The sequence below is a fragment of the Carlito syrichta genome, unplaced genomic scaffold (genome assembly GCF_000164805.1).
Source record: "Carlito syrichta isolate Samal-C Ts95f unplaced genomic scaffold, Tarsius_syrichta-2.0.1 Scaffold302842, whole genome shotgun sequence".
In the NCBI taxonomy this organism is placed as follows: domain Eukaryota; kingdom Metazoa; phylum Chordata; class Mammalia; order Primates; family Tarsiidae; genus Carlito; species Carlito syrichta.
In genome coordinates, this window is record NW_007246938.1 from 213,297 (window position 1) to 227,180 (window position 13,884).

At 42.6% G+C, this 13,884-nt stretch overlaps 1 protein-coding gene across 1 annotated transcript in view; it reads right to left on the reverse strand.

Annotated features, from left to right (window-relative positions):
- Positions 1-13,458, reverse strand: part of MTMR12 (myotubularin related protein 12) — a 56,840-nt gene extending 43,382 nt beyond the window's left edge. Inside the window, exons 1-5 of the mRNA XM_008057175.2 lie at positions 13,423-13,458; positions 7,502-7,562; positions 4,722-4,864; positions 2,691-2,763; positions 1,397-1,527 (exon numbers count right to left, since the gene is read on the reverse strand). Coding sequence (XP_008055366.2) covers positions 1,397-1,527; positions 2,691-2,763; positions 4,722-4,864; positions 7,502-7,562; positions 13,423-13,458 — 444 coding nt within the window. The remainder of the gene's footprint in view (positions 1-1,396; positions 1,528-2,690; positions 2,764-4,721; positions 4,865-7,501; positions 7,563-13,422) is intronic.
- Positions 13,459-13,884: the final 426 nt, after the last annotated feature.

The following is a 13,884-nucleotide window of genomic DNA, read 5'->3' on the forward strand; positions in this document are numbered from 1 at the left end:
GAGCCCAACAGGTCAAGGCTGTGGTGGCTGGGAGTGGCCACTGCACTTCAGTCTGGGCGACAGAGTGAGACTCCAACTCAAAAAAAAAAAATAATAATTATTTGGCTGGGCTCGGTGGCTCAGTCTATAATCCTAGCACTTTGGAAGGCCGAGGTGAGTGGATTGCTTGAGCCTGCAGGTCAAGACCAGCCTGGGCAACTTGGCGAGACCTTGTCTCTACAATAAATTTTTAAAAAAGTATTGTTCAAACTGAAGTTTCTAGTTTCTCAAGAAATTTTCTACACTCATACCACTCTTTTCATATCGTGAATAGATACCAGTCATATTTATTTATTTATTTATTTTTAATTTTTTTTTTTTTTGAGTTGGAGTCTCACTCTGTCGCCCAGACTGGAGTGCAGTGGCCGCTCCCGGCCACCGCAGCCTTGACCTGCTGGGCTCTGGCAATCCTTCCGCCTCAGCCTTCCAAGTAGCTGGAACTACAGGTGCGCGCTACCACACCCAGCTAGTTTTTTTTTATTTATTGTAGAGATGAGGTCTCACCAAGTTGCCCAGGCAGATCGCGAACCCACGGGCTCAGGCAATCCACCCACCTCAGCCTCCCAAGGCGTGGGATTACAGGCTGAGCCACCGAGCCCGGCTAGTCATATTTATTATTCTGACTGAACTACTACATTATCTGAAAGAAAATGAAGGAGTTACCTGTACATGTGCAAACTCACTGTGGCCCAAGAAAATATACACGAACTGGCTTCTTGTTAGGTTTCCCTGATGTACTTACCATGAGAGTGGCAAGTTTGAGGTCTTCAATACCCAAATCTTGGAAGTTATAAGGAACATCACACTGATACAGTTACTTTCTGAATATACCTAGCTACATATCCTAACTCACTGTGGCAAGCAGGAGATCAAGTTTACTTAATCTCCAAAAGCATAGCAGATGATTTGGCTTTGCTCATTTGACCTGTGCACCTCTTCCTTTCATGCACAACCACCACTTCCCAGAGGTAAACTCATTTACTCATAGGAGTTGGAAATCACTTCTACTGTCTGTTGGAAAGTCGGTCAGAGGTGGGGGAAGAGGGATAAACTTTTAGCTGTTGCATTCTTCCCTTTTCCCACTGGCTTCTGACTTGGTTTACTGCCTCCTACCCTGTAGTGACTCTGGGAATCAAAACATTGTTAACTGAAGGATTAAGTGTGCCAAGATGACACACAGGCATGCTTTACCAAATTGCCTCTCACATTCAAATCAGTGAATATGGGATCATAACCAATTTCAAGTTTATAGAGTGAAAGTCTCCCCCTCAACCATCATGCAATACAAGCAAAAACTAGAACTAGTGAGGGAAAGCCCGATGGGAAATAAAACCTAAAAACACATGCAACTAGTTACCCTTTTGACTTCTTCTTCCTTTGTGTACCTCAAACAAAAGTGGAACACTCGGAGGTCTTTGCAGTGGATGATGAGCTTCTCAGGGTATTTTTTCAGTTGTCCAAAAAGAGTTTTTCTTTTCTCATCAAATACTACAGATCAACAATGAAACCAGGGAGGGAAATTATGTTATATGGAAATAAGTTAATGCTAAAGAAACAAGTTGGGGTATTACCTTCTAAGGATACCTCTCAAAAATGAGAGAAAAAGTACCTTCTAAGGATACCTCTCAAAAATGAGAGGAAAAGTCTGCCTTTTGAATGATTGTCAGAGGAAGCCCAGGCCTGTCCAGCAGGGGGACTCTGGCTCTCTGAGCAGTCAGAGTTCTTCATTCCATTGGTGTAAGCACTAGACCAAAATAGACTGGCCATGGCAGAATTGATTCCACTGGGCTAAAGAAAACCAAGCTCAAAAGCTGAAAGTATAAAGGATGAAAGGAGCTGGGGTAGGTGGCTTAGCCTGTAATCCCTCGGTTGGGGAGGCTGAGGTGAGTGGATTGCCTGAGCCCGCAGGTTCAAGACCCGCCTGGGCAACTTGAAGAGACCTCATATCTACAATAAATCAAAAACTAGCCAAGCGTGGTAGCATGTGCCTGTAGTTCCAGCTACTTGGAAGGCTGAGCAGAAGGATTGCCTGAGCCCAGCAGGTCGAGGCTGTGGTGGCCAGGAGTGGCCACTGCACTCCAGTTTGGGTGACAGAGTGAGACTCCAACTCAGAGTCAGTTTCTGGGTTTTGGGCTAGGATCCCTACTGACATGTTCCTCACTGTCCCAGGATTTGGACCGACTCAGCACTTACTGGTATTAAGAACATCATAAATGGTTACAAAATGATTTCTGAAGATGCCCTGAATATGAAAATAGAGAAGTGAAACAGAGAGAGGCTTGGCAAGAGAGGTTTGTTTAGTCAGCAGAAAAGACATCCCAGTGCAATACAATAGACCTTTATCAGAGCAGCCAGTAAAGTAAAACCTACACAGCTAACGCTGATAGCAAAAAGCATGACCAGCATCTAATATATAATGGCAATGGGTGGAGTATTAGAAAGAACAAGTTCCAAGTTCAAGTCCAAGTTCTTCCAGCTAAGTGACTCCAAACAAGCCACTTTACATCTGAATTTATCATCCATAAAACTGATTAAAACAAGATAATGTGATGAAAAAATGTTAGTAAATTATAAATTGCCATAAAAATATCAATCATTATCAGCTACACTTTCAAAGGCTGGCATTACCCCAAGGGAAAACAGATACTTACCTCCATAAATCTGATCAACACAATGGAGTGTAATATCATTTTCTCCTATAACTTTATTCTTAAATTGAGTTTCCTAGAAGATTCAAAAGGAAACAACTGTGACTTCTCTGTGCACCATTAGACATTCATAGGATGAGCAACTCACCATTCTCCAATTGCATATTAAGAAAAACAGGGGGCTGGACTTGGTGGCTCAGCCTGTAATCCTAGCACTTTGGGAGGCCGAGGTGAATGGATTGTCTGAGCCCACGGGTTTGAGACCAGCCCAGGCAATTTGGCGAGACCTCATCTCTACAATTAAAGAAAAAAAATTAGCCGGGCGTGGTAGCACACACCTGTAGTTCCAGCTACTTGGAAGGCTGGGCCAGAAGGATTGCTGGAGCCCAGCAGGTCGGTGCTGGGGTGACATGAGTGTGCCACTGCACTTCAGCCTGGGCAAAGGCGTAAGACTCCAACTCAAAAAAACAAAAAAAGAAAAACAAAAACAAAAAAAGAAAATGTAGCTATATCCCTAAGAAAGTGATGATGGCAGTGTGTGAGAAAAGCCTGTGAGCATTCATTTTCCAAACCCGGGCAAGACATGCCATTTCTGGGCTGCTCCTAGGCAAATCCACCATGCTACACACGATCACGCTGAGAAGTATGGGGAAGTGACCTGCAGGTTAACATTTCTCCACACAAATGTGAATAGAAGATTGACAGAGCTAACTGAAGCCAGCTTTAGGACGAAAACACTGGGAGATTCAAGTTTCTAGTAAATACTGTTTTTGGACAGGACTGTGAACCAAGCCCAAGACAAGACAAAGGAGGCAGCACTAATGCTGCTATTTAAAAGCAAGCGTGGTCCAAGATGGCTGGCATACTGGGGCCAGAAATGCCTTGGCTGGGTTTCCACTAACATACTCTCCTGGTGGTATGGGCAGTTCTCTCCTTACCTAACTACTCATTCTTGATGAGCAGGGACAAATCTCACAAGGATACTGCTACTAGGGTCAAATTAAACATAAAGTGAACCCAAGTTCAAAGGCTGCATTCACCATTAGTTTCATTATTGAACTCAGCTCCTGAATTTGAGGAAAAGTTTAGTATAAAGAAAACATGGGGAACTAGTATATTTGGGAGATGCTATTCCAATGAGTGATAGAAATGCACTGAAATATAAAAGAGAGTAAGAAAAAGTTGATAGTCAACTTATGAGGTTAAAAGCAAGCCAGAAGCCGGGTTCGGTGGCTCAGCCTGTAATCCCACGCCTTTGGGAGGCTGAGGTGAGTGGACTGCCTGAGCCCGCGGGTTCGAGACCCGCCGGGCAACTTGGCGAGACCTCATCTCTACAATAAATCAAAAAATCAGCCGGGTGTGGTAGCACACGCCTGTAGTTCCAGCTACTTGGAAGGCTGAGGCGGAAGGATGGCCAGATCCCAGCAGGTTGAGGTTGTGGTGGCCGGGAGCAGCCACTGCACTCCAGTCTAGGTGACAGAGTGAGACTCCAACTCAAAAAAAAAAAGCAAGCCAGAAGTCGGGCTTGGTGGTTCAGCCTGTAATCTCAGCGCTTTGGGAGGCTGAGGTGAGTTGACTGCCTGAGCCCGCGGGTTCGAGACCCGCCTGGGCAAGTTGGCGAGACTTCATCTCTACAACAAAATAAAAAAGTAGCTGGGTGTGGAAGCACATGCCTGTAGTTCCAGCTACGGAAGGCTGAGGCGGAAAGATCATCAGAGCCCAGCAGGTTGAGGCTGCAGCGGCTGGGAGCAGCCACTGCATGCCAGTCTAGATGACAGAGTGAGGCTCCAACTCAAAAAAAAAAAAAACGCAAGCCAGCACAGAACAAGATACAAGTGGGAAATTTCTAAATGGTTCTATCACTAAAAGGGAACCCTGAAGGACAGAGAGCAGGTCAGTGATGAGAAGGACTTCTGTCTTTTGTTTGTATTTATGTGTGTTGGGGAAGTGGAATAATTGAGAAGCTGGGAATAAAAGACAACAGCCACAACTGTACTGTTTCCCCAAACTCCACCAAATGTAGCTCGTACGTACATCATTATCCAGTACAGATTCATCATCACCCAAGAAAGCAATCTTGAAGTCTGTGCAGACAAGTCTCCCATAGACTCCACGCTGACAGGAATCTTCCTGGACATACTTCAGTACTGTACTGGCTTCACAAAGCAGCTGTTCACCTGGTGGAAGCCAAAACAAGTTCTCCTTAGAGTCCTTCGGGAGCTTATAGCAGGTAAACATTAAAAGCTTTCCAGTCTTATTGACATAAGGATGAACATGCAATACAATGCAGCACTTCTCAGTATGGCATGGCTACAAAACTAGGAGAGAAGATGAGGTAGAGTGGGGACCATCAATCAGTGAAATAAATATGGCTCTGATATACCTTCATGCAGGATATTTCTTTGTCCTCTCACTGGGAATAATGGAAGTTCCCAAACAGGTGGCAATGATCTCAGCTGTACTTTCAAGCATAGATCCTAGTGTTTTCATTACTTTGACCCAAGCAGATGTTCCATAGAAGCAATACCCTAAATGAGCAGGCAGGCTCACCAGTATGTCCCAGAATGCAGATCTCAAGCCTACTTTCCTGTGAGAGGGGATAACTTCTAACACAAGAATTCTCAGAGAAAGCAGGGGTGTCTCCCTAGCTCCTTGGCTTCTGGGCAGCATCCTTAGTCATAAAAGGTGCTACAGCTTCCGCAGCATAGCCACCCTGTTCTGGTTCCACACCAGGAGGAAAAAGGAGGTCAGAGGTTTGTGGGGGGAAAAAAGCGGTTTCCTCTTTTTCTTAGTTGAAAGTATTTCCTGTCAGTGTGTCACCTCCCCTGCAGCATCCAGTCCACACGAGAAGCTGTGGCTGCCGGAGACAGAGTACTTCTCTTTAGAGTAAAAAAAAGATTAGAACTGGGGGCTAGGCAGGTATTCTTTGCTCCCTAGAAGCAGAAAAGCTCATGAGGGCAAGAAAAAGTGTAGACTATGAGAGAAATAAAAAACTTAGTGTAAATGCTTCGCAAGGAAAAAGAAAAGAAATTTTCTGCTCCAACAGATAACCAACCATTTCCACTCAGAATCTCCCTCTGAATATCTCCTTTAAGTTCTCTAAATTTACTTTTTGGCTCAAAATTTATTGAGTCTAGCTTTCAATATAAAAATAAAGAAGAGTGTCAGACACTCAGAAGGGACATATATTATGATGGTTTTTCTTTTCCTTCTTTCTTTTTTTTTCATCTTCCAAGGGTTTAACTACCCCAGGCTAAAACACTAAGGAAATACCAGAAGATGGCTTAGTCACTAGGCCAACCTCTAGAGAGATCACAGAGTTTGAAGAAAACAATGAAGTCATGGCTTCAATAGGGTTTAAAATAGTCCCAGAAAAGGTGCCTCAGCTAAGTCCAAGGTGGAAGACACGTGAGCAAGCCTTCCTGTGCTTTCAACTCTCAATGTGAAGCAGCTTTTAATAGTGAGGTACTCCCTAAAACCTGCCAGCCCCTCCCATAGTCATGTACTGGAGACCAGAACTTAGCATGTACTAGCTAATACAGCATTCCTGGTGAGGCCCTTTGCAAACATGGCATGCTATGCCAATAGTGATCAACTTGTTTGTACAGATACAGTCTGGAATCTTGATACTTGGGAGCCGGATATGATCTTTGTCTAGTTTAGGAAACTGAGGCTCAGAGGAGTTAACTGTGAAGTTACCACTACATACCTACACCTAGAAGAGACTGTGAAGCAACCTAGGAGAGGGGAAAATAGACCTAATGTTAAGCTAAAAATAAGATTAATTTCAGAAACTATTAATCCAAGAAAAGGAAAAACAAAAGGAGCTATGAATTAAAGTTAAGGTCATTGTAGAAAAAAGCCTTTGAAATTTAAAAACTTCAAAAAGTTATAGGATTCCAATATATTTTACCAAATAAGGTGGTTCAGTCAGACACTGAGATTCATAGCCTCTCAATAAACTGTAGAGATTCATAGCCTCTCAATAAACTGGAATAAAATAAAAAGTACAAAAAATTAGGCCTCTATTGCTTTGAGAAAATGTTCCTTAAGAAACTTATGAAAAAAAAGCTAGTTTGGATTCGGAAAAAGAAAGTGGAAAAAGAATTAAATACACATATCACAGAATATCCCATATATGGAGAGGATACACCACCAAGCAGTTTCTGTTCCTGAACTCAGATGTGATTAAAACTTAAGCTACAGTCACTGCCCTCCATCTCAGAAATATTCAACGAATACAGGCACCTTCATTATGACAGCAGAGCAAAGCTATGGAGGCTCCAGAGTTGGTAAACCCCAGCATCCCCAACACATATGCCCAGATGCATAAGCAGAAATGGACCAACAGGTAGAGAGGCCACCCCCTCAAAGCTGGGCCTAAGAAGCTGGGGAGCATGAGCAGTTGCCCTATTCAAGGGCAGGTACAGACTTGGGCTGTAGAAAGAGAGTATGGACATGTAAGGGTCTGTGGGGGCCTAAGATTTTCCTGACTGGGTACCAGCATCCTGGATGGGACCAAGTAGGATAATCTGAAAAAAGCCTTATTTGCTTGTAAAAAAGGTAAGAATTTCCCAGGTTTATTTTCATCTGCTTGGGAGAGGAGGAAGTAAGAAAAATTCTTTACAGATGCTGTAATACTCAGATCCAGGTGTGTAGTTACTGAACTAAAGACCTTGATATTTTTGTCCAACTCATTACGTTACATATGAGAGAATGAAAACAAAGGAGTTTTATATATAGCAAGACTAGGGATGATGTAATTTATCACTGGCTTTGAGTTGCATGAGTTATGATGCTAACATGACGGTTACCTGGCAACAAGTGAAGAGTTTCTTCCTTCTCTGTTACTTCCTTTTCATTTGTGTGAATTTCCTAAAAGAGAAGAGCAAAGGATAATATTTTTCTTTGTTTAAGGCTTCAAAAGGAATAACATAAAGCCATGCTCTTAGCTTACAAATTAAAATATCATATACCTTTAGGAGCTTTTTGTTTACTTGACAAGCTAGTTACTTTTTTTTTTTTGAGTAGGACTCTCACTCTGTCACCCAGGCTAGAGTGCAGTGGCATGCTCACAGTCACCACAACCATGATCTGCTGAGTTCAGGTGATCCTTCCACCCCAGCCTTCCAAGTAGCTGGAACCATAGACACACACCATCATGCCCTGCTAATGATTTCTTGTAGAGACAAGGTCTTACTAAGTTGCCCAGGCTGATCTCAAACCCCTGAACTCAGGCAATACTCTCGCCTCGGCCTCCCAAAGTGCTGGGATTACAGGCATGAATCACCATGCCCAGCAGCTAGTTACTTTTTAAAAGTGTTTTTAACTAAAAGAACACAAACAATTTCAACAAGTTAGGGATAGTCAACGTATTAAACTAATTACTTAGGATCAACAACTATTAGTTGACCCAGAGGGTAAGGGGGCGTATAGGTGGGTACTCCTTATCTAAAGGAACAAGTAGAAGTATCACACAGCAAAGCAAAGCAGCTCTGCCCAGTGAGAATCAAGGGTTGAGAGCAAAAGAAGTCCGGGCTCAGTGGCTCAGCCTGTAATCCCAGCACTCTGGGAGGCCAAGGTGAGTAGACTGCCTGAGCCCGTGGGTTCAAGATCCGCCCAGACAACTTGGCGAGACCTCGTCTCTACAATAAATCAAAAATTAGCCGGATGTGGTAGCGCGTGCCTGTAGTTCCAGTTACTTGGAAGGCTGAGGCGGAAGGATCATGGGAACCCAGCAGGCCAAGGCTGCGGTGGCTGGGAGCGTGCCACTGCACTCCAGTCTGGGCGAGAGTGAGACTCCAACTCAAAAAAAAAAAAGAAAGCAAAGGAAGACTGTGTGTTCTTGAGAGAAAATGGACATATGTAAAAGACTTAAATGTAAGACCTGGAAAATATGACTGTATCAACTCAGTACTGATCTGTACTATAGCATACCAGGGCTCAGTAATGGCGGCTGGAACATTCTGTGCCCATTTCTAAGTTATCTAAAACCACAAGGCAATGTCAATGGGGTGCAATCACTTCTAATGGGGAATCAAGGCCAGGTTCTGAGTCACTATTTCCCAGTAAAAGTAAATTCAAGTGCCTCTATTTGGGGTTCAGTGTTTAGTCGATATTCAAAGATAATTAGCAAACCTTAAGGAATGGACCAAAGTGATTATCATAAATAACTGTTAACAAAAAGGAGAGCACAGTGGGCCTTCTCATGGAGTCTACCATACCATCCATGAATATTCTTGCCAAAACATTTGTCAACCTCCATCTGCTTGAGCTTCCATGGCAATCAACCAATTAAGAAACAGTGGGACAAAAACCATGTTAAATGACACTATGGGAGAAGCAATCACTCAAATTCTGACTGTGGAAAATTCTATGACAACCAATTTTGTCAACAAGTAAAACTGAATTATTTTTGTTTTTGGTAGAAGGCTCTAGGTGAAAAAAGTTTTCTAAATTTGTTAATTAGACTGAAATATGGTATTAGAAGAAACGTAGGTTCAGTCTATCTTGAGACTGAAGAAGAATGTCACAATTTTCTTGAGGAGCCATTTTGAACATGTTCTATGTTGGAGGTAAACACAATTTCCATCCCAGGAGATGCCAACAAATCAAGTCCTTCTTTGGTCGCGCTTCTCAAACTTGGGGTGCATCCGATTATGTGGGAAGCTTGTTACCCATACTGACTTTTAGGCCCTCACAGCCTACAGATTCAGAGTGTGAGGATGCAGGCTGGTCCTTGGAGGTTTTGTAAGAAGCTCCCCCAGACAATTGTAAAGCATTGCTCTAGGGTTTAAGCAAGAGTGACTATTCTTGCATATGTAAGTGCTATGAGTGTTTTGGTAACTTAGAAATTCTCATTGAGAGTGTTCATCATCTGTCATTGGTACAGTTTTCATCATCTGTCATTGGCAAAGAACTAAATTAAAGCACAATTATTTTTGACAGGTTCTATCATCTTTCTCTGAGGAGAGCACAAAGCTATTCATTATTCAACCAGCTGTTAGAAAACTATAAAGATAATCTTGACTGGTGGTTGTAATTCAGTCCAAACACTGAAGCAAACTTGGAGAAGACTAGCCTATTGTTATGTCAGTAGAAAGAATTTATAGGATTCCATACTACCTACATTAATTCCTAAAATGATTAGTGAAATTCTTTCTTTACATTCCAGAAACAAAACAATCAGGAAACACCTTTTAGAATGCTGTTCTACCCAAAACCCCGTTTTCCCAAACTACTGTACCCTGCTTCCACAACTTCCTAGAGTGAACCACTTCCTTCCCAGTCAACTTCACAGAAAAACTAACAAAGATAAAGGTCCCACATACATCGGACTAATCATTTTCTCTCTCCTAATAATTTGGCTGAAGGGCTAAGAGATGCTAATGAAGCTGGCTGCTTAAACTACACACTTGTTAAATTTGACCACAAATATGAGGAAGCAGAGAAAGCTGTTCTGCAGTGAATAGACACACAAAGAGGATATAAGAGATAAAAGCTTGACTTCTAGACACTTAAACAATAATGACTTCGACTTCCATGGCTTTCCAAGCTTTTGAGAGGTCCAGTTACACCTTTGGTCTACAGTTCCATGAGTAACACTTGTATTTTTATAATAAATCCCTTTGTTGGCATAAATTAGCTAGAGTAGGTTTCTACTAATTGTCAAAAAAGATATTAACTTGGATCAACTGCATTAACAATAGAGAAACCACAAGCCAGGCATAGTGGCTCATGCCTGTAAACTCAGCACTTTTGGAGGCTGAGGTAAGAGGATCGCTTAAACCCAGGAGCTTGAGATCTGCCTGGGCAACAAACTGGGACCTTGTCTCTACCAAAAAATTAAAATAAAATAGCCAGGCATGGTGGTATATGCCTACAGTCCCAGCTGCTCAGGAGACTGAGGTGGTAGGATTGCATGAGCACCCACCCCCGCAAAAATACAGAAATCACAAATGTCACCCAACAGGTCAATGTACAATATTATCTAGTGCCACAGGATTAGGAACTAATGTCACAGACACCGCTTCACAAGTAAGATTGGCAGAGAAGAGTCAAATACCTGTATATGCTAATATACCACCTCAAGTATGTAGGTCTTAGGTAGGGTGAAGATAAATGAGGCCTCCAAACAGCAAGGCCCTCAAGGGATTCTGCCATTATTCAACTGATGAAAACACCCGTGAACAGTTTTCCTTGGCTGCTACCACCACACTCCCTGCACCATCTCTCTAAGTGTAGTGACACATACCCCACCCTCAACACACACTGGGGAAAGCAGAAAGCAACTTTAAAAATGTAAAAAAACAACAACACTCCATCATACTTGGCCCTGTCATTTCCAAACTAAGATATATATGTACATGCATACACACACACACACACACATATCCATGTATTTCATTTTTTTTTTTTTTTTTGAGATGGAGTCTCACTCTGTCACCCAGACTGGAGTGCAGTGGCCGCTCCCGGCCACCGTAGCCTCGACCTGCTGGGCTCCGTTGATCCTTCCGCCTCAGCCTTCCAAGTAGCTGGAACTACAGGCACGCGCTGCCAAGCCCGGCTAATTTTTTGATTTATTGTAGAGATGATGTCTTGCCAAGTTGCCCAGGCGGGTCTCGAACCCACGGGTTCAGGCAATCCTCTCACCTCAGCCTCCCAAAGTGCTGGGATTACAGGCTGAGCCACCAAGCCTGGCTTATTTCATTTTTTTAAAGCAGAAGATGCTATACTTCTAGAGACAGCTGAAGTTTGTACATGGACAGGAAGGTCATTTATAAGAGACAAAGATAATTTAAATGAATCCTTACCAAGTGCTAGGTACTAGACACTCCAAGATAAGCAGGAGCTTGCGGTCCAGGAGGAAGAATAGACAATATCAACCCACTTTTACAATCAGAACATAAAGAATGCTATAATAAAGGTACTGACATAGTGCTATGGCAGCAAAAAAGAGGGGCATCTAACTAGGGAGAGCAACAGGGGCAAGAAGGCAGGGGAGACTGCCCAAGCCAATCCTTCTAGGTTCTAGTGGTTCAAAAGTGGATAAGGACAGAGAAGAGGAAAGAAGAGAAGGTGCAAACACACAAAGGCAAGTAATGAGAGAGAGAGAGGTAAGAGACACGGCTGAAGCTGGGTCACAGCCTAAAGGAATGTGCATGCTATTTTGAGTTTGGTCTTCATGCAGTGAACAGTGGGGAGCGATTAAAAGATTTTTAAGGAGAGTAAAGCGCACAGTATTTACTATCTCTAAAAAACATCTTTCAGGAAAAGGCACAGGACTAAACCAGGAACCTCGGTGGGTTTTAGCCTATAAAGACATCAAAGGATCTCAGGCAGGTGTCCGGGTCTCAGGGTTCCCATCTGAAGAATGGAATTAAGAGTTAAAACGCCTACCTTGTGAGACAATGCATAAGACAGCCTGTGTAAGGTCGAAATTATGATATGGAAGTGAGTCTAAGTATTTGTTTACAGAAAGGAGGTGGGTCCTTGGTGGCTTTCCCTCACTAAAAACTGTAAAGAAGACATCTGAAGACCCACTCTCTCCATTCTAAATCACTCGATCAGAACATGTAGCCATATTTTCAGGACTGAATATCAATCTACAAGAAAATTTACTAGAAGAAAAAAATGGCTGAGGACTTTTTCCCTCCTGCCCTCATCTTTGTCAAATGCCCCCAAGCCCTAGTACACATTTTTCATTTTAAAAGTATTGACTCTTCTTCTTCCCTAGAACAATGCTAAATACATTTGAAAGTTGGCACCAAACTGTTGACCAAAAATCAGTCTGACAGAGAAAAAAGAAAACCCCAAAAGCAACTAAGTCATCCAGGAGCCACATATTTTATGAAACAAATAGTAATTTCAACACTGGAAGGGAATGACAGAAAAACCACCAAGATTCCTAAAAGTGCTCAACTTCCTACTAAAATTGCTGCTGTTCATTGGACTTCCTTCAGCACTGTAGGCAGGGAAAGGAGAGGTCAGAATAATACAATAAGGGCAGGGCATGGTGGCCCACACCTATAATCCCAGCACTTTGGGAGGTAGAGGTGAGAGGATTGCCTGAGCCCACGGGGTTGAGACCAGCCTGGGCAACTTGGCAAGACCTTGTCTCTACAATAAATGAAAAAAATTAGCTGGGTGTGGTGACACACACCTGTGGTTCCAGCTATTTGGAAGGTTGGGGTGAAAGGATCATCTGAGCCCAGCAAGTCGATGCTGCAGTGGCTGTGAGCATGCCACTGCACTCCAGCCTGGGTGAGACTCCAACTCAAAAAAAAAAAAAGAATAAAATGTACACTGGTGCTGGAAAGCCAGCATCTAAGAAAATGTCACCTAATCATCAAATATATGTAAGTCCCTGTCTCAAATGCCCTTAAATAAATTATAACAAATCTTATTCATTCAAAACCTAGATCATATAGCAAATTCACCTATTTGCTATACTGCCAAAAATCATAAGTCAGAAAGGCTTCTGAGCAGTAACAGCAGATACATCCAAGTTTGTGCTTAGTGACAAAAACCCTCCCAACCTGTCAGAGTCTCACTTTCCACCTCAACTAATTCTTTTAATTATAATGATAACAGCCAACATTTAGGAAGCGTCTAATATGTGCCAGATAAATACTCTTCATCAATGTCATTAATCCTTGCTATTCCAGGCATATCTTTTTCTATACACTTGGCTTTATTGTACTTCACAGATATAGTAAGTCCCCTACATACACACCGTCAAGTTGTGAGCTTTAAAGATGTGAACACGCATTCACGTATCCAATCACGTAAGTTAGTTAATGTATCTGGCAAACAATGTCACATGCTTGCATCCTCTACAAGTGGTTGTGCTTTTGTGTACTTTATTGTACAGTACTGTACAGAGTACAGCAAACAGTAGTGCAGTATCTTTACTTCAAGCCCAGAATGTCCAGCAGCAAGCATAAAGCAGCAGTGATGTAGCTGGTACTGTATAACCTATGGTGTTAGCTGGGTTATCTAGGCCAACTTTGCTGGATTTATGAACAAACTGGACTTAAGAATGTGCTCTCAAAACGGAACTTGTTTGTATGGTAGGGGACTTACTGTATTGTGCTTTCTACAAATTAAAGGTCTGTGGCAATCCTGTGTAGAACGAGTCTACAGTGTCATTTTTCCAACAGCATGTGCTCACCTCATGTTTCTGTGTCACACTGTC